The sequence below is a fragment of the Trematomus bernacchii genome, unplaced genomic scaffold, assembly GCF_902827165.1.
Source record: "Trematomus bernacchii unplaced genomic scaffold, fTreBer1.1, whole genome shotgun sequence".
Classification (NCBI taxonomy): domain Eukaryota; kingdom Metazoa; phylum Chordata; class Actinopteri; order Perciformes; family Nototheniidae; genus Trematomus; species Trematomus bernacchii.
Genome location: NW_022987835.1, coordinates 132,189 through 153,724, shown reverse-complemented (window position 1 = coordinate 153,724; position 21,536 = coordinate 132,189). Strand labels below are relative to the sequence as shown.

The 21,536-nt window shown below is 43.7% G+C and overlaps 1 protein-coding gene across 2 annotated transcripts in view; it reads right to left on the bottom strand.

Moving 5' to 3' along the window:
* Positions 1 to 3,102: 3,102 nt before the first annotated feature.
* The window catches only part of ints11 (integrator complex subunit 11), a 26,804-nt gene continuing 8,370 nt past the window's right edge, over positions 3,103 to 21,536 (bottom strand). The window contains exons 7-18 of one of the 2 annotated variants that reach the window (XM_034152754.1): positions 21,386 to 21,524; positions 18,011 to 18,075; positions 16,596 to 16,785; positions 16,430 to 16,513; positions 10,653 to 10,742; positions 10,237 to 10,399; positions 8,950 to 9,060; positions 8,795 to 8,856; positions 8,000 to 8,142; positions 7,373 to 7,502; positions 3,412 to 3,495; positions 3,103 to 3,362 (exon numbers count right to left, since the gene is read on the bottom strand). In XM_034152754.1, coding sequence (XP_034008645.1) covers positions 3,430 to 3,495; positions 7,373 to 7,502; positions 8,000 to 8,142; positions 8,795 to 8,856; positions 8,950 to 9,060; positions 10,237 to 10,399; positions 10,653 to 10,742; positions 16,430 to 16,513; positions 16,596 to 16,785; positions 18,011 to 18,075; positions 21,386 to 21,524 — 1,243 coding nt within the window. In that variant the 3' untranslated portion in view covers positions 3,103 to 3,362; positions 3,412 to 3,429. Of the gene's footprint in view, positions 3,496 to 7,372; positions 7,503 to 7,999; positions 8,143 to 8,794; positions 8,857 to 8,949; positions 9,061 to 10,236; positions 10,400 to 10,652; positions 10,743 to 16,429; positions 16,514 to 16,595; positions 16,786 to 18,010; positions 18,076 to 21,385; positions 21,525 to 21,536 lie in introns of both variants that reach the window. The other variant, XM_034152752.1, reaches the window with a different exon arrangement.

Genomic DNA, 21,536 nt, shown 5'->3' with positions numbered 1-21,536 from the left:
GCGCCGGCTTCATTTTAGAAGTGGGTGGGCCAAAAAAGTGCGTGTGTATGGCCCAATCCCAAACCACGCCCTACACCCTAACCCTCCGTGACGGAGTGAACTCCGTGGAGTGACACACGAGGCTCCCTCCTGTCAGATGGAGGGAGACAGCGGCAAGCTTTGGGACAAACTCCCCTCTCTCCGGCAGAAACAGGAAATGCCGTAACTGTATGTAACAACGGTTTCAAATCAGCATTTCTTTGACACAACATGTAAATTAATAACTCAAATAAAACTCCAAACATCTTTAATTGTGTTACTTTTTTGTAAAGCTCTTTTAGTTTTAAACCTGATGTTTATAAGCTTCTTAGTTTTTGCAACAGTCTGTAAATATACACAACTTTATAATAAAATGCACACATTGACCTTTTTCTAGACTAAACACAGGTATGATCCTAAGTTAAAAACATATGAGGTTATCATGAGGTTGTTAACATCGCAGTTTATCAGTGGGTTATTGATTCTGCGTCAGTCTTAGGACAGTCATACTATGAAGTCTTCATGGACAACATAATCAGCTGATACCCATCGTACAGTCAGAGACAACTGTTCATGGAGACTTTTTCCAGTTATTAACTCCGGTATTAACAAAGCTATCATCTCCACATTTTGAGAAAGTTACAAGCCGTTTGACAGCAAATCTGCATATTTCACAGAAGGCCCGTTTAGTGGTTTTGCAAAGAATTAACCACTCTCTGTTTTTGTACCATTCTGCGTTGAAGTACCTTTCTCTTTGCCCAAATAATCTCCTTTTTTTTTCCGACAGTTTAGCTGTACAGCTTTACCCGCCTCAATGTCCCGACAACAAACCTCCATGCAGTCGAACCAGCCTGTTTCGGTTCAACGGCGGTGGCGGCGGTTTTGACAGTCTCTGCGGCAGAGCTGCTGCTTTTGGGTTCATCTGGCTTCGCTGGTTCTTCTATGATTGATGAAGGTCCAGGCTCCGGAGAAGGATGTCAGGGATGTGACCTTCCAGTTGTTAAATGTAAGTTTAGATTGACTGTATTTAGTTTTCTTCTGCGCTGGTTCTTCTGACTTGTTTGCAAGTGTATATTCTTTCTATCTGGTTAACGGCTGACACACACATAACAACGTGACAAATAAAGTAAACAACGTAACAAATAAACAAATCTAAGCTTTTTTATTGGTTGTAATTTACATGGATACATTTGAATGGTGTGACAATGTCCTATTTGATTGGGTTAAAATGTACATATTCTTCCTGTTATGTTATGACATATATACATCAAACAAAACAAAGGGCCTAGATAAACCGGGGTGTACAGTTTAAAATGTTAATAATATATTCAAGTGTTCAAAGTACAGTTTCAGTGCAGTAGCAGCGGAGATGGGCAGAAAGGTGACTGGTACTGGATGAGGGAAGTTGGTTTTGTGTGTGTGTGTGTGTGTGTGTGTGTGTGTGGGGGGGGGGGGTTAGAGTCCAGGACCATTTGGGGCAGGGGAGAAAGGTCGGAGGCAGGATGGAGAGTTCAGGTCTGTGGCGGTAGTTTGTAGTCCGTTAGGGTCCTGATGCCCTGCCACAGGCTCCGTGAGTCCCTGCTATCCTTGAAATGTCCTGTAATTTCTCGGGTGTATTCTTGTTTTGCTTTCCTGATGCCACGGGTCAGCCCTGGCTGCTTTCAGCCCAGCTGGATCTCCAGCTCTGAAGGCGATGTTGCGCGCCTTCAGCAGCGTGTGGACCTCCCCTGTCAGCCATGGCTTCTGGTTAGCCCGGATGGTGATGGCTCTGTTTTGTGTCACATCGTCAATGCACTTGGTGATGTAGCCCGTGACTGTCTCTGTGTATTCTTGTATGTCGGTGTGATGGTTGTATGTGGCTGCCTGCTTGAACATGTCCCAGTCTGTAGTGTCAAAGCAGTCTCTGAGCTGTGCTGTCCTCTGACCACACCCTGGGTCTGTAGGCCGGTTCCAGCAGAACAGTGAGGTGGTCAGAGAGGCCGATGTGGGGGAGGGGGGATGCCTTGTATGCTCCCTTGATGTTGGTATAGACCAGGTCTAATGTGTTTTCCCCCTGGTTGGGAAATCAACATGCTGATATATTTTAGGCAGCACAGTTTTTAAGTTAGCGTGGTTGAAGTCTCCAGCTACCATGAGTAGGCCGTCTGGGTGTGCTGTCTGCTGCTCACTGATGGCTCTGTACAGTTCACCGAGTGCCTCCTCTTTACCCTCTTTGCTGGGGTTAGGCGGGAGGTAAACAGCCGCCACAAGGATCGCTGTAAACTCCCTCGGCAGGTAAAAAGGACGGCATTTTAGAACCATAAATTACACCAGTGGCGAGCAGTGTTGGCTAACAACAACAGTGTCTCGGCACCAAGCGTCACTGATGTACACACACACACACCGCCGCCGCGAGTCTTCTTTCCCCCGTTATCTTTGTTCCTGTCTGCTCGGTAGCTTGGTAGCTTGTTAGCTTGTCTAGCTGAATAGCGGAGTCAGGGATGTTGTTGTGAAGCCATGTTTCCGTGAACACGTAAACACAGCAGTCTCTCACCTTTCGCTGGGTTGATCGTAGCAGGCGTCTGTTGTCTATCTTGTTATCCAGTGAGCGGACATTTGCCATAAGTAGTGATGGAATTGCCGGCTTGTGTGAGCTAGCCTCTAGCTTAGCCTCTAGCCTAGCCTCTAGCCTAGCCTCTAGCCTAGCCCGGATACCTCCTCGTTTCCCCCTCTTCTGCTTCCTCTCACATCGTCGGCGGCGTCTCCTTTCCGGGTGGGGCTCGACGCGAGACGGGTAGCAGAGGAGCTCCAGGCGGCTGAGTTCCTCTACGAGTTTAGCTTCCAATTTGAAGAAAGTTGATCTTCTTCCAAGAAGAAACTCACGGCTGTATTGTTGTCCTTTACAAGTCCAACGGAGACGACGAACAAAGTGACAAACTCGACAGATCTGACGAACAAGACGAAAACACTGTTTTTTCTAGACCGCGAGGGGCCGCTGCGACTGCTAGCGCCGCCATCTAGTCTTACATCTAGTGTGTGTATGTATGTATGTGTGTGTGTGGGGGGGGTTTGCTGAGGGAACTTTAAATGACTGAAAGACGAGACTTTAGTAGAAAAAGGTTTATTTAAACTGTACAGGAAGTAAAGAGACGAGAGGTTCACTGACACTCCGTGAATCAGAGCTCTCAGCAGGAGCCCTGTGAGAGGTTCACTGACACTACGTGAATCAGAGCTCTCAGCAGGAGTCCTGTGAGAGGTTCAATGACACTCTGTAAATCAGAGCTCTCAGCAGGAGTCCTGTGAGAGGTTCACTGACCCTCTGTGAATCAGAGTGTCAGCAGGAGTCCTGTGAGAGGTTCACTGACCCTCTGTGAATCAGAGTGTCAGCAGGAGTCATATGAGAGGTTCACTGACCCTCTGTGAATCAGAGTGTCAGCAGAGCGCAGCAGGAAGTCCTTTCTTCAGCAGAGAGGACAGGAAGCTGCCCAGATCCTCGTCCTGAAGAGAGACAGACGTTAAAAACACAGACAGGTAACAAACAGCTGATCAGCAGGAACACATCACCTGTTCTAATATCACCTGTTCTAATAACATAACACATCACCTGTTCTAATATCACCTGTTCTAATAACATAACACATCACCTGTTCTAATATCACCTGTTCTAATAACATAACACATCACCTGTTCTAATATCACCTGTTCTAATAACACCTGTTCTAATAACACATCACCTGTTTTAATATCACCTGTTCTAATAACACCTGTTCTAATAACACATCACCTGTTCTAATATCACCTGTTCTAATAACACCTGTTCTAATAACACATCACCTGTTCTAATATCACCTGTTCTAATAACACATCACCTGTTCTAATATCACCTGTTCTAATAACACATCACCTGTTCTAATATCACCTGTTCTAATAACACATCACCTGTTCTAATATCACCTGTTCTAATAACATAACACATCACCTGTTCTAATAACACCTGTTCTAATATCACCTGTTCTCATAACACCTGTTCTAATATCACCTGTTCTAATATCACCTGTTCTAATATCACCTGTTCTAATAACATAACACATCACCTGTTCTAATAACACCTGTTCTAATATCACCTGTTCTAATATCACCTGTTCTAATATCACCTGCTCTAATAACACATCACCTGTTCTAATATCACCTGTTCTAATATCACCTGCTCTAATAACATAACACATCACCTGCTCTAATACCACCTGCTCTAATAACATAACACATCACCTGTTCTAATATCACCTGTTCTAATAACACATCACCTGTTCTAATATCACCTGTTCTAATAACACATCACCTGTTCTAATATCACCTGTTCTAATAACATAACACATCACCTGTTCTAATATCACCTGTTCTAATAACACATCACCTGTTCTAATATCACCTGCTCTAATAACATAACACATCACCTGTTCTAATGTCACCTGTTCTAATAACACATCACCTGTTCTAATATCACCTGTTCTAATAACATAACACATCACCTGTTCTAATATCACCTGTTCTAATAACATAACACATCACCTGTTCCAATATCACCTGTTCTAATATCACCTGTTCTAATAACACCTGTTCTCATATCACCTGTTCTAATATCACCTGTTCTAATAACACATCACCTGTTATAATATCACCTGCTCTAATAACATAACACATCACCTGTTCTAATATCACCTGTTCTAATAACACCTGTTCTAATAACACATCACCTGTTCTAATATCACCTGTTCTAATAACACATCACCTGTTCTAATAACACCTGTTCTAATATCACCTGTTCTAATAACACATCACCTGTTCTAATAACACATCACCTGTTCTAATATCACCTGTTCTAATAACACCTGTTCTAATAACACATCACCTGTTCTAATATCACCTGTTCTAATAACACTTGTTCTAATAACACATCACCTGTTCTAATATCACCTGTTCTAATGACACCTGTTCTAATAACACATCACCTGTTCTAATAACACCTGTTCTAATAACACATCACCTGTTCTAATATCACCTGTTCTAATATCACCTGTTCTAATAACATAACACATCACCTGTTCTAATAACACCTGTTCTAATATCACCTGTTCTAATAACACCTGTTCTAATATCACCTGTTCTAATATCACCTGTTCTAATAACATAACACATCACCTGTTCTAATAACACCTGTTCTAATATCACCTGTTCTAATATCACCTGTTCTAATAACATAACACATCACCTGTTCTAATATCACCTGTTCTAATAACACATCACCTGTTCTAATATCACCTGTTCTAATATCACCTGCTCTAATAACATAACACATCACCTGTTCTAATACCACCTGCTCTAATAACATAACCTGTTCTAATATCACCTGTTCTAATAACACATCACCTGTTCTAATATCACCTGTTCTAATAACACATCACCTGTTCTAATATCACCTGTTCTAATAACATAACACATCACCTGTTCTAATATCACCTGTTCTAATAACACATCACCTGTTCTAATAACACATCACCTGTTCTAATATCACCTGCTCTAATAACATAACACATCACCTGTTCTAATATCACCTGTTCTAATAACACATCACCTGTTCTAATATCACCTGTTCTAATAACATAACACATCACCTGTTCTAATATCACCTGTTCTAATAACATAACACATCACCTGTTCTAATATCACCTGTTCCAATATCACCTGTTCTAATATCACCTGTTCTAATAACACCTGTTCTCATATCACCTGTTCTAATATCACCTGCTCTAATATCACCTGTTCTAATATCACCTGTTCTAATAACACATCACCTGTTCTAATATCACCTGTTCTAATAACACCTGTTCTAATAACACATCACCTGTTCTAATATCACCTGCTCTAATAACATAACACATCACCTGTTCTAATATCACCTGTTCTAATAACACCTGTTCTAATAACACATCACCTGTTCTAATAACACCTGTTCTAATATCACCTGTTCTAATAACATATCACCTGTTCTAATAACACATGTTCTAATAACACATCACCTGTTCTAATATCACCTGTTCCAATAACACCTGTTCTAATAACACATCACCTGTTCTAATATTACCTGTTCTAATAACACCTGTTCTAATAACACATCACCTGTTCTAATATCACCTGTTCTAATAACACATCACCTGTTCTAATATCACCTGTTCTAATAACATAACACATCACCTGTTCTAATATCACCTGTTCTAATAACACATCACCTGTTCTAATATCACCTGTTCTAATAACACATCACCTGTTCTAATATCACCTGTTCTAATAACACATCACCTGTTCTAATATCACCTGTTCTAATATCACCTGTTCTAATAACACATCACCTGTTCTAATAACACCTGTTCTAATAACACATCACCTGTTCTAATATCACCTGTTCTAATAACACATCACCTGTTCTAATAACACATCACCTGTTCTAATATCACCTGTTCTAATAACACCTGTTCTAATAACACATCACCTGTTCTAATATCACCTGTTCTAATAACACATCACCTGTTCTAATATCACCTGTTCTAATAACACATCACCTGTTCTAATAACACATCACCTGTTCTAATATCACCTGTTCTAATATCACCTGTTCTAATAACACCTGTTCTAATATCACCTGTTCTAATAACACATCACCTGTTCTAATATCACCTGTTCTAATAACACATCACCTGTTCTAATATCACCTGTTCTAATAACACCTGTTCTAATAACACATCACCTGTTCTAATATCAACTGTTCTAATAACACATCACCTGTTCTAATATCACCTGTTCTAATATCACCTGTTCTAATAACACCTGTTCTAATATCACCTGTTCTAATAACACATCACCTGTTCTAATATCACCTGTTCTAATAACACATCACCTGTTCTAATATCACCTGTTCTAATAACACCTGTTCTAATAACACATCACCTGTTCTAATAACACCTGTTCTAATACCACCTGTTCTAATAACATAACACATCACCTGTTCTAATAACACCTGTTCTAATAACAGGAGATGTGTTCTTGCAGAACGTCTCTAATCTGATCTGGAGACGAGTGGCTGTTCTCTGATTTAACTCATCATCATTCGTGTGAACATAAAACTCTGAACATGTGTTTAGAGAAGGACGACACACCTGGTAGCTCCAGGAGGATACAGGTAGAGAGGTAAAGTCACCTGGTAGCTCCAGGAGGATACAGGTAGAGAGGTAAAGTCACCTGGTAGCTCCAGGAGGATACAGGTAGAGAGGTAAAGTCACCTGGTAGCTCCAGGTAGATACAGGTAGAGAGGTAAAGTCACCTGGTAGCTCCAGGACAGCAGCAGGGTCTTGCTGTCGGGGTCTTCAGGTGAGGAGGACACCTTGATGAGGATCGACTCCACCATGACGGTGCCGTCAGGAAGCAGCTGCACCGAGAAACCCTTCAACACACTGAGCAGGAGAGAGAGGGTCAGATACACCTGTACCTGCAGGAGAACAGGTGAGAACACCTGCAGGAGAACAGGTGAGAACACCTGCAGGAGAACAGGTGAGAACACACTGAACACCTGCAGGAGAACAGGTGAGAACACCTGCAGGAGAACAGGTGAGAACACACTGAACACCTGCAGGAGAACAGGTGAGAACACCTGCAGGAGAACAGGTGAGAACACACTGAACACACACTGAAACACAGATATGGTTGTTCTAATAAACTAATGTGTGTGTGTGTCTCTCACCTCTTCAGGTGTGTGTGTGTGTGTGTGTGTCTCACCTCCCCAGGTGTGTGTGTGTCACCTCCTCAGGTGTGTGTGTGTGTGCCTCTCACCTCCTCAGGTGTGTGTGTGTGTGTGTGTGTGTGTGTGTGTGTGTGTGTGTGTGTGTGTGTGTGTGTGTGTGTGTGTGTGTGTGTGTGTGTGTGTGTGTGTGTGTGTGTGTGTGTGTCTCACCTCCTCAGGTGTGTGTACACTCTGCTCAGTGTCTCCTGCTCTGGGCTCTGGTCCTGCAGCTGGACTCTACAGGTGAAGCGCAGCTGGTGCTCGTTCAGACCCAGATCCTTCAGTGCCTGTTCTGAGGAGACCAGCTTCAGACTCTGAGAGGGGACACAGCCAATAATAATAAATACATGAGTTACTTTCATAAATAATCCCCCAACAGGTGAACCCTCTGACAGGTGAACCCCCCCGACAGGTGAACCCTGCGACAGGTGAACCCTCCGACAGGTGAACCCCCCGACAGGTGAACCCTCCGACAGGTGAACCCTCCGACAGGTGAACCCTCCGACAGGTGAACCCTCCGACAGGTGAACCCCCCGACAGGTGAACCCCCCGACAGGTGAACCCCCAGGTGTTAGACAGGTGGTTGGACAGGTGGTTGGACAGGTGATGGAAGGGTGTTGGACAGGTGATGGACAGGTGTTGGACAGGTGATGGACAGGTGTTGGACAGGTGTTGGACAGGTGTTGGACAGGTGTTGGACAGGTGATGGACAGGTGATGGACAGGTGTTGGACAGGTGATGGACAGGTGTTGGACAGGTGTTGGACAGGTGTTGGACAGGTGATGGACAGGTGTTGGACAGGTGATGGACAGGTGATGGACAGGTGATGGACAGGTGATGGACAGGTGTTGGACAGGTGATGTTGGACAGGTGTTGGACAGGTGTTGGACAGGTGTTGGACAGGTGTTGGACAGGTGGTTGGACAGGTGGTTAGACAGGTGTTGGACAGGTGTCAGGTGGACTCACGTTGTCCTTCATGATGAGCGTGCCGTGCATGGTGCGGGGCCTCTTAGGGTCGGGGAGCGGACCTGAAACAGCGTTAATAACATATGTTACATGTTATACACATGTTTATATATTTTATATGTATATATATATATATATCATATTATATAACGGACCTCCCAGAGCCATCTCCCTCTTCAGCAGGTTCAGAGAGATGTCCACCGGCACGCTGGGGTTCGTCTGCACCGTGGCCGTCTCTCCGTTAGCCGGCATGTGGCAGTCGATACCTGAAAACACATGAGGGACATGTTAAATATTAATATATCACCATCTGAGCAGGCATCACAGACTTTAGTGACTCTAACATTGGGTTCATAGACTCTAACATAGGGTTCATAGACTCTAATATAGGGTTCATAGACTCTAATATAGGGTTCATAGACTCTAACATTGGGTTCATAGACTCTAACATAGGGTTCATAGACTCTAATATAGGGTTCATAGACTCTAACATTGGGTTCATAGACTCTAACATTGGGTTCATAGACTCTAACATTGGGTTCATAGACTCTAACATAGGGTTCATAGACTCTAACATTGGGTTCATAGACTCTAACATTGGGTTCATAGAGTTCCCAGCACTTAGTACCCAGCACTTAGTACCCAGCACTTAGTTCCCAGCACTTAGTTCCCAGCACTTAGTGCCCAGCACTTAGTGCCCAGCACTTAGTGCCCAGCACTTAGTACCCAGCACTTAGTACCCAGCACTTAGTACCCAGCACTTAGTGCCCAGCACTTAGTGCCCAGCACTTAGTACCCAGCACTTATTGCCCCCATGGAACTAAAGAGCAGATCGCGTTCACACCGGAATAAGTCCCTGGGGGAAGATTAGGCAAATGAAGCCGCTGACGTCACTTCTTCTTCTTCTGCTTTGGGTTTACTGGCAGGCCGCAAACAACTTCACGGCGTATACTGCCACCCGGAGTCCCCGGCCGGAAGTCCCCGGAGTTGGGGAAGGCTTCAGTAGAAGCTGCTGGGACTCCCAGCAGCTTCTACTGAAGCCTTCAGAGTAAATCTCCAGAACTCCGACACCTCCTCATCTCCACCGCTCCCATGTTTTCTTTTGTGTTGCCATAAGTTAGTCTCTCTGCGTTTGTGCGCTGGGCTAATGCTAATGCTAATAATGCTAATGCCAGCAAATACAATGGCGGCTTCACAAAACTTTTCAGAGTTTTACGGGGCGTGGTTTGTAATTCGCCCAGCCAATCAGAAATTGGAACTTTTTTCTCCCCAGGAAAGAACCACCTCTCTAGCAGGGACTACAAATGGGGTAAAGGTTCTCATGAACTAAGTTCTCTTTTTGGTTTGAACGCAAAATCCCAGGAACCATCGGAACTAAACGGGAAAAGTACGGGGAAAAGTACTCCGGTGTGAAAGCGCCTATTGATCTTTAGGGTACTCACTGAACTCCTGCTCGATCTTGCCCTTGAGGAACTCCATCTTGACGGCCTCTCCGTGAACCAGCAGCACATTCCTGGGCTCAGCCATCCTGATGAGCTGCATGATGCCTTTAGCATCTGCATGAGCACTGAAGGACATGTACTCCACCTGCAGCTTCACCTCCAGCTGTGACACACACACACACACACACACACACACACACACACACACACTGTTAGCTGACGACATGTACTCCACCTGCAGCTGTCACACACACACACACACACACACACACACACACACACACACACACACACACACACACACACACACACACACACACACACACACACACACACACACACACACACACACACACACACACACACACACACACACACACACACACACACACACACACACACACACACACACACACCGTAGACCTGCCCTCCAACTCCAGCTTCCTCTGTCCGTTCAGGATCTTGTGTCCAATGGTTCCCTGAACGCAGTAACCCGGCATGATCACCTGAACACAACAACAACAACAACAACAGGTTATTACAGGTGTGTTTAACTCATGATCACCTGAACACAACAACAACAACAGGTTATTACAGGTGTGTTTAACTCATGATCACCTGTACACAACAACAACAACTGGTTATTACAGGTGTGTTAACTCATGATCACCTGAACACAACAACAACAACAACTGGTTATTACAGGTGTGTTAACTCATGATCACCTGAACACAACAACAACAACAACAGCTGGTTATTACAGGTGTGTTTAACTCATGATCACCTGTACACAACAACAACAACAGGTTATTACAGGTGTGTTAACTCATGATCACCTGAACACAACAACAACAACAACAGCTGGTTATTACAGGTGTGTTTAACTCATGATCACCTGAACACAACAACAACAACAACAACAGGTTATTACAGGTGTGTTTAACTCATGATCACCTGAACACAACAACAACAACAACAGCTGGTTATTACAGGTGTGTTTAACTCATGATCACCTGAACACAACAACAACAACAACAACAGGTTATTACAGGTGTGTTAACTCATGATCACCTGAACACAACAACAACAACAACTGGTTATTACAGATGTGTTTAACTCATGATCACCTGAACACAACAACAACAACAACAGGTTATTACAGGTGTGTTTAACTCATGATCACCTGAACACAACAACAACAACAACAGGTTATTACAGGTGTGTTAACTCATGATCACCTGAACACAACAACAACAACAACAACAGGTTATTACAGGTGTGTTAACTCATGATCACCTGTACACAACAACAACAACAACAACAGGTTATTACAGGTGTGTTTAACTCATGATCACCTGAACACAACAACAACAACAACAGGTTATTACAGGTGTGTTTAACTCATGATCACCTGAACACAACAACAACAAGAACAGGTTATTACAGGTGTGTTAACTCATGATCACCTGTACACAACAACAACAACAACAGGTTATTACAGGTGTGTTTAACTCATGATCACCTGAACACAACAACAACAACAACAGGTTATTACAGGTGTGTTAACTCATGATCACCTGAACACAACAACAACAACAGGTTATTACAGGTGTGTTTAACTCATGATCACCTGAACACAACAACAACAACAGCTGGTTATTACAGGTGTGTTTAACTCATGATCACCTGAACACAACAACAACAACAGGTTATTACAGGTGTGTTTAACTCATGATCACCTGAACACAACAACAACAACAACTGGTTATTACAGGTGTGTTAACTCATGATCACCTGAACACAACAACAACAACAACAGGTTATTACAGGTGTGTTTAACTCATGATCACCTGAACACAACAACAACAACAACAGCAGGTTATTACAGGTGTGTTAACTCATGATCACCTGAACACAACAACAACAACAGGTTATTACAGGTGTGTTAACTCATGATCACCTGAACACAACAACAACAACAGCAGGTTATTACAGGTGTGTTTAACTCATGATCACCTGAACACAACAACAACAACAACAGGTTATTACAGGTGTGTTAACTCATGATCACCTGAACACAACAACAACAACAACAGGTTATTACAGGTGTGTTTAACTCATGATCACCTGAACACAACAACAACAACAACAGCAGGTTATTACAGGTGTGTTAACTCATGATCACCTGAACACAACAACAACAACAACAGGTTATTACAGGTGTGTTTAACTCATGATCACCTGTACACAACAACAACAACAACAGGTTATTACAGGTGTGTTTAACTCATGATCACCTGTACACAACAACAACAACAACAGGTTATTACAGGTGTGTTTAACTCATGATCACCTGAACACAACAACAACAACAACTGGTTATTACAGGTGTGTTAACTCATGATCACCTGAACACAACAACAACAACAGGTTATTACAGGTGTGTTTAACTCATGATCACCTGAACACAACAACAACAACAACAGCAGGTTATTACAGGTGTGTTAACTCATGATCACCTGAACACAACAACAACAACAGGTTATTACAGGTGTGTTTAACTCATGATCACCTGAACACAACAACAACAACAGCAGGTTATTACAGGTGTGTTTAACTCATGATCACCTGAACACAACAACAACAACAACAGGTTATTACAGGTGTGTTAACTCATGATCACCTGAACACAACAACAACAACAACAACAGGTTATTACAGGTGTGTTTAACTCATGATCACCTGAACACAACAACAACAACAACAGCAGGTTATTACAGGTGTGTTAACTCATGATCACCTGAACACAACAACAACAACAACAGGTTATTACAGGTGTGTTAACTCATGATCACCTGAACACAACAACAACAACAACAACAGGTTATTACAGGTGTGTTAACTCATGATCACCTGTACACAACAACAACAACAACAACAGGTTATTACAGGTGTGTTTAACTCATGATCACCTGAACACAACAACAACAACAACAGGTTATTACAGGTGTGTTTAACTCATGATCACCTGAACACAACAACAACAAGAACAGGTTATTACAGGTGTGTTAACTCATGATCACCTGTACACAACAACAACAACAACAGGTTATTACAGGTGTGTTTAACTCATGATCACCTGAACACAACAACAACAGGTTATTACAGGTGTGTTAACTCATGATCACCTGAACACAACAACAACAACAACAGGTTATTACAGGTGTGTTAACTCATGATCACCTGAACACAACAACAACAACTGGTTATTACAGGTGTGTTTAACTCATGATCACCTGAACACAACAACAACAACAACAGGTTATTACAGGTGTGTTAACTCATGATCACCTGAACACAACAACAACAACAGCTGGTTATTACAGGTGTGTTTAACTCATGATCACCTGAACACAACAACAACAACAGGTTATTACAGGTGTGTTTAACTCATGATCACCTGAACACAACAACAACAACAACAGGTTATTACAGGTGTGTTTAACTCATGATCACCTGAACACAACAACAACAACAACAACAGCAGGTTATTACAGGTGTGTTAACTCATGATCACCTGAACACAACAACAACAACAGGTTATTACAGGTGTGTTTAACTCATGATCACCTGAACACAACAACAACAACAGCAGGTTATTACAGGTGTGTTTAACTCATGATCACCTGAACACAACAACAACAACAACAGGTTATTACAGGTGTGTTAACTCATGATCACCTGAACACAACAACAACAACAACAGGTTATTACAGGTGTGTTTAACTCATGATCACCTGAACACAACAACAACAACAACAGCAGGTTATTACAGGTGTGTTAACTCATGATCACCTGAACACAACAACAACAACAGGTTATTACAGGTGTGTTTAACTCATGATCACCTGTACACAACAACAACAACAACAGGTTATTACAGGTGTGTTTAACTCATGATCACCTGTACACAACAACAACAACAACAACAGGTTATTACAGGTGTGTTTAACTCATGATCACCTGAACACAACAACAACAACAACTGGTTATTACAGGTGTGTTAACTCATGATCACCTGAACACAACAACAACAACAGGTTATTACAGGTGTGTTTAACTCATGATCACCTGAACACAACAACAACAACAACAGCAGGTTATTACAGGTGTGTTAACTCATGATCACCTGAACACAACAACAACAACAGGTTATTACAGGTGTGTTTAACTCATGATCACCTGAACACAACAACAACAACAGCAGGTTATTACAGGTGTGTTTAACTCATGATCACCTGAACACAACAACAACAACAACAGGTTATTACAGGTGTGTTAACTCATGATCACCTGAACACAACAACAACAACAACAACAGGTTATTACAGGTGTGTTTAACTCATGATCACCTGAACACAACAACAACAACAACAGCAGGTTATTACAGGTGTGTTAACTCATGATCACCTGAACACAACAACAACAACAACAGGTTATTACAGGTGTGTTAACTCATGATCACCTGACAGAGGTCATCTGGAAAGTCTTCATCCCCCTCAACCTTTTTCACATTCTGTTACAGCCTTATTTCAAAATGGATCAAATTCATTGTGTTTCTCAACACTCCACACACAGTACACCATAATGACAAATAGACAACGTTATTAAAGAATTTTTCGCAAATGTGTTAAAAATGATAAAATGAAATATCACATGTTCATAAGTATTCACACCCTTTGCTATGACACTGAGCTCAGGCACATCCCGTGTCCACTGATCATCCTCTGTGTCTATAACCTGACTGGAGTCCACCTGTGGTCAATTCAATAGATTGGACATGACTTGGAAAGGAACACACCTGTCTCTATGAGGTCCCACAGTTGACACATCAGAGCACAAACCAAGTCATGAGGTCCAGGGAATTGTCTGTAGACCTCAGAGACAGGATTGTATCAAGGCACAGATCTGGGGAAGGGTACAGAAACATGTTTCTGCAGCATTGAAGGTCCCAACGAGCACAGTGGTCTCCATCATGCAAATGGAAGATGTTTGAAACCACCACGGCTCTTCCTAGAGCTGGCCGCCCAAACCAAACTGAGCATCAGGGAGAAGGGCCTTCGTCAGAGAGGTGACCAAGAACCTGATGGTCACTCTGACAAAGCTCCAGTGTTCCTCTGTGGAGATGGGAGAACCTTCTAGAGCAGGGGTCTCCAACACGTCGATCGCGAGCTACCAGTAGCTCGCAAGCCCTCAATAAGTAGCTCGCCAAGCAAATCCAAAATGTAAAAAATATACACAAACAAAAAGGAAATGTAATTAAAAGAATCTACCCTATGCATAAACGAAACCTCAATCATAGTGAACTCTCTCTACTTACTACAACGCTATATCTATCTAACACCCCTCCTCCCCCCACCCCCACAATGAATATCCACCAATCACGTTCTTGCTTGATTTGTGGGACCAGCGTTGAAGTCTGGAAGAAAAGCCAACACCATCCCTCCAGTGAAGCATGGTGGCAGCATCATGCTGTGGGAGGTTCTTCAGCAGCAGGAACTGGGAGACCAGTCAGGATCAAGGGAAAGATGAATGCAGCGATGTACAGAGAGATCATTGATGAAAACCTGCTCCAGAGCGCTCTGGACCTCAGACTGGGTGAAGGTCCACCTTTCAACAGGACAACGACCCTAAGCACACAGCCAAGATAACAAAGGAGTGGCTTCAGGACAAGTCTGTGAATGACCTTGAGTGGCTCAGCCAGAGCCCAGACTTGAACCGGATTGAATATCTCTGGAGATATCTGAAAATAGCTGTGCACCGACGCTCCCCATCCAACCTGATGGAGCCTGAGACGATCTGCAGAGAAGAATGGGAGAAACTGCCCAGAGATAGGTGTGCCAAGCGTGTAGCATCATGCTCAAGAAGACTGGAGGCTGTAATAGCTGCCAAAGGTGCTTCAACAACGTATTGAGTAAAGGGTGTGAATACTTATGTTTGTGATATTTGAGTGTTTCATTTTTAATTCATTTGCAAAAAATTATTAAAAAACGTTATGGGGTATTGTGTCTCGAATGTTGAGAAAACAAATGAATTGAATCCCAATTGAAATAAGACTGTAACATACAAAGTGAAGGGGTATGAATACTTTCCGGATGCACTGTATATGATGTAACAACAATAAGTCTCTCACCATGTTCTTCTCGTGTCCCGCCCACTTCTTAAAGATCTGCAGAGACTGACCAGCGTGCAGCATCCCAGGCGTCGCAAACACCACCTGAAGTACAGATATACAGTATTATAACAGGACCCTGAACGCACCACCTGCAGGTACACAGATATATATATATATTCAGTACCATAGGTCCGGGGTTGTCGGCGTAGGAACGGTCGAAGGCTTTGATGTGTTTGAACTCGAACATGTTCCTCTGGACGAAGGTCTTCCGGATCTTCTGATTGGTCCAGGTGATGAACAGCTTGTAGTAATGATTGGCCTTCTCCGTCAGACCGGTGGAGAAATAGATAGGAGCCTTCAGGTTCATCCTCTCCCTGTGGAGAGAACTGGTATTACACCATCATACTTTCAGGTTCATCCTCTCCCTGTGGAGAGAACTGGTATTACACCATCATACTTTCAGGTTCATCCTCTCCCTGTGGGAGAAACTGGTATTACACCATCATACTTTCAGGGTCATCCTCTACCTGTGGAGAGAACTGGTATTACACCATCATACTTTCAGGTTCATCCTCTCCCTGTGGAGAGAACTGGTATTACACCATCATACTTTCAGGGTCATCCTCTCCCTGTGGAGAGAACTGGTATTACACCATCATACTTTCAGGGTCATCCTCTCCCTGTGGAGAGAACTGGTATTACACCATCATACTTTCAGGGTCATCCTCTCCCTGTGGAGAGAACTGGTATTACACCATCATACTTTCAGGGTCATCCTCTCCCTGTGGAGAGAACTGGTATTACACCATCATACTTTCAGGGTCATCCTCTCCCTGTGGAGAGAACTGGTATTACACCATCATACTTTCAGGGTCATCCTCTCCCTGTGGGAGAAACTGGTATTACACCATCATACTTTCAGGGTCATGCTCTCCCTGTGGAGAGAACTGGTATTACACCATCATACTTTCAGGGTCATCCTCTCCCTGTGGAGAGAACTGGTATTACACCATCATACTTTCAGGTTCATCCTCTCCCTGTGGAGAGAACTGGTATTACACCATCATACTTTCAGGGTCATGCTCTCCCTGTGGGAGAAACTGGTATTACACCATCATACTTTCAGGGTGATGCTCTCCCTGTGGAGAGAACTGGTATTACACCATCATACTTTCAGGGTCATGCTCTCCCTCTGGAGAGAACTGGTATTACACCATCATACTTTCAGGATCATGCTCTCCCTGTGGAGAGAACTGGTATTACACCATCATACTTTCAGGGTCATGCTCTCCCTGTGGAGAGAACTGGTATTACACCATCATACTTTCAGGGTCATGCTCTCCCTGTGGAGAGAACTGGTATTACACCATCATACTTTCAGGGTCATGCTCTCCCTGTGGAGAGAACTGGTATTACACCATCATACTTTCAGGGTCATGCTCTCCCTGTGGAGAGAAACTGGTATTAAATCAGCTGGTGAGAGTTATTATGGGATGTTTTTATAAACTACAGTTCATCGAGGTGTCTTTATGTTTCAGATCAGAGGAGAATAGAAGACCATGTCCTGAGAGTTTAGTGATAATAAAGGGTCAGTTTTACCAGAAGGTCTCCAGCAGGATGCAGAGTTCCTGAGCTCGACCCAGAGCAAACACCGGGATCAGGACCTGCACACACACACACACACACACACACACACACACACACACACACACACACACACACACACACACACACACACACACACACACACACACACACACACACACACACACACACACACACACACACTTTATACTATAAACACACTACTAATAATAATAATACTCTCATATATTATGTATATATATGATGTATATCAGGGGCGCCCAACCAGTCGATCAAAAATAGAACAACAATATTCTGTTTTATCGTTAATGTCCTATAACATAATCTTCCTGTGCCAGAATAATGCACTTGAACGCATCAAAGCGTTTGTGATTGGCCGGCGTGACCCCATGTGTCGGGGCGTGGCTGGTGGGCAGTGGGCACTAGTTAGCTGACGTTGTCCGTGGCAACAGGAGTGACAGTCCGCACACACACAAGACCGCAATTATGGCAGAAGCAAAAAAGCCCAAAATATATAATTTCCACTCCGAGTGGGAGGATGATTATTTTTGTATCTATTCCAATTCAAAGTCCTTCTGTCTCTCATCTGCAATGCGAGCGTGGCTTTACCGAAGAAGGGTCATTTAGGAGCGGCATTTCAAAACAGAGCACAAACGCTACGAGACGGGATCCCCTCCTAACTCTGCCCTACGCTCCCAAAAGGTGAGGCACCTGAAAGGACCGCTCAATGCACAGCAGTCCATCTTCACCAGGCCCAACAACAAGAGCAAGGCTGCTACCGTAGCATCTCATCGTGTCAGGCCCAACAACAAGAGCAAGGCTGCTACCATAGCATCTCATCGTGTCAGGCCCAACAACAAGAGCAAGGCTGCTACCGTAGCATCTCATCGTGTCAGGCCCAACAACAAGAGCAAGGCTGCTACCGTAGCATCTTATCGTGTCAGGCCCAACAACAAGAGCAAGGCTGCTACCATAGCATCTCATCGTGTCAGGCCCAACAACAAGAGCAAGGCTGCTACCATAGCATCTCATCGTGTCAGGCCCAACAACAAGAGCAAGGCTGCTACCATAGCATCTCATCGTGTCAGGCCCAACAACAAGAGCAAGGCTGCTACCATAGCATCTCATCGTGTCAGGCCCAACAACAAGAGCAAGGCTGCTACCATAGCATCTCATCGTGTCAGGCCCAACAACAAGAGCAAGGCTGCTACCATAGCATCTTATCGTGTCAGGCCCAACAACAAGAGCAAGGCTGCTAGCATAGCATCTCATCGTGTCAGGCCCAACAACAAGAGCAAGGCTGCTACCATAGCATCTTATCGTGTCAGGCCCAACAACAAGAGCAAGGCTGCTACCGTAGCATCTTATCGTGTCAGGCCCAACAACAAGAGCAAGGCTGCTACCGTAGCATCTCATCGTGTCAGGCCCAACAACAAGAGCAAGGCTGCTACCGTAGCATCTCATCGTGTCAGGCCCAACAACAAGAGCAAGGCTGCTACCGTAGCATCTCATCGTGTCAGGCCCAACAACAAGAGCAAGGCTGCTACCGTAGCATCTCATCGTGTCAGGCCCAACAACAAGAGCAAGGCTGCTACCGTAGCATCTCATCGTGTCAGGCCCAACAACAAGAGCAAGGCTGCTACCATAGCATCTTATCGTGTCAGGCCCAACAACAAGAGCAAGGCTGCTACCGTAGCATCTCATCGTGTCAGGCCCAACAACAAGAGCAAGGCTGCTACCATAGCATCTCATCATGTCAGGCCCAACAACAAGAGCAAGGCTGCTACCATAGCATCTCATCATGTCAGGCCCAACAACAAGAGCAAGGCTGCTACCATAGCATCTCATCGTGTCAGGCCCAACAACAAGAGCAAGGCTGCTACCATAGCATCTCATCGTGTCAGGCCCAACAACAAGAGCAAGGCTGCTACCATAGCATCTCATCGTGTCAGGCCCAACAACAAGAGCAAGGCTGCTAGCATAGCATCTCATCGTGTCAGGCCCAACAACAAGAGCAAGGCTGCTACCATAGCATCTCATCATGTCAGGCCCAACAACAAGAGCAAGGCTGCTACCATAGCATCTCATCGTGTCAGGCCCAACAACAAGAGCAAGGCTGCTACCATAGCATCTCATCGTGTCAGGCCCAACAACAAGAGCAAGGCTGCTACCATAGCATCTCATCGTGTCAGGCCCAACAACAAGAGCAAGGCTGCTAGCATAGCATCTCATCGTGTCAGGCCCAACAACAAGAGCAAGGCTGCTACCATAGCATCTCATCGTGTCAGGCCCAACAACAAGAGCAAGGCTGCTAGCATAGCATCTCATCGTGTCAGGCCCAACAACAAGAGCAAGGCTGCTACCATAGCATCTCATCGTGTCAGGCCCAACAACAAGAGCAAGGCTGCTACCATAGCATCTTATCGTGTCAGGCCCAACAACAAGAGCAAGGCTGCTAGCATAGCATCTCATCGTGTCAGGCCCAACAACAAGAGCAAGGCTGCTACCATAGCATCTCATCGTGTCAGGCCCAACAACAAGAGCAAGGCTGCTAGCATAGCATCTCATCGTGTCACGTTCTGCCAAACACATGAAGTCTTTCAAAGACGGAGAAGTTGTGAAAGAAGCATTCCTGGAGGCTGCCCACGCGCTTTTTGGGGACAGTAAAAATAACAGAAGCATTTCAACAGGTTTTTAATATAATAAAAACTCAAGTTAGATACCGTTATTAATCAGCTGTAAGTTTGAGTTTGTTTGAACTTATTCATTATAATTATTGTACAAAATGGTATAAGAATGCAAACTTAAATTGATTATAGTCTATTATCAATTCAGGTTAAGAAACTAGTGTTGCATGCATCCTATTTTAAAGGCATTTCTTTTTATACTCTACTAAAATGCAGCAGATTCCTGTGTAGCTTCAGATCTGAGTTGTCTTATTAGAAAGCCTAATTTATACTTTTGGAGCAACACTATTTTTATATAATGGCAAAGAAAGGGTTCAGAGTCTTTTCTTTTTCTCCTGTGTCATATGTGGCAGCACTGTTCAATGTTTCTTGAAAACATGACTGTAGTTTGTGACGTGTGAATAAACTCCAACTCTGTATCAACAACACTGTTGTGTAACTTCAGGTAAATACTTGTGTGTAGATTAGAAAGAGGTAAGAGAAAGGATCTGCAGTATTTTATGAAGTATTTATCGTACAAAGGTCAGTTTTATACAAGTGTGTATTTACCTGGTAGTAGGCTGTCAGTAATGGCTAGGCCTCTCTCTTTGGACTGGTAGATCTCGGCAGACTGGAAACTTTAAAAGTAGCTCTGGGTTCAAAGAGGTTGGGCACCCCTAGTGTAAATGATGTTTATATGTACCTTGCCCCCCCTCTCGATGCTCTCGTGCACTTTCTTCAGAAAGTCTCTCTCTCTGCAGCGCTTCGAGTCTCTGATGGTCGTGGCGTACGTCGACTCTGAGATCAGGACGTCAGGACGACACTTATCTATCCACGCAGCACTGCACACACAC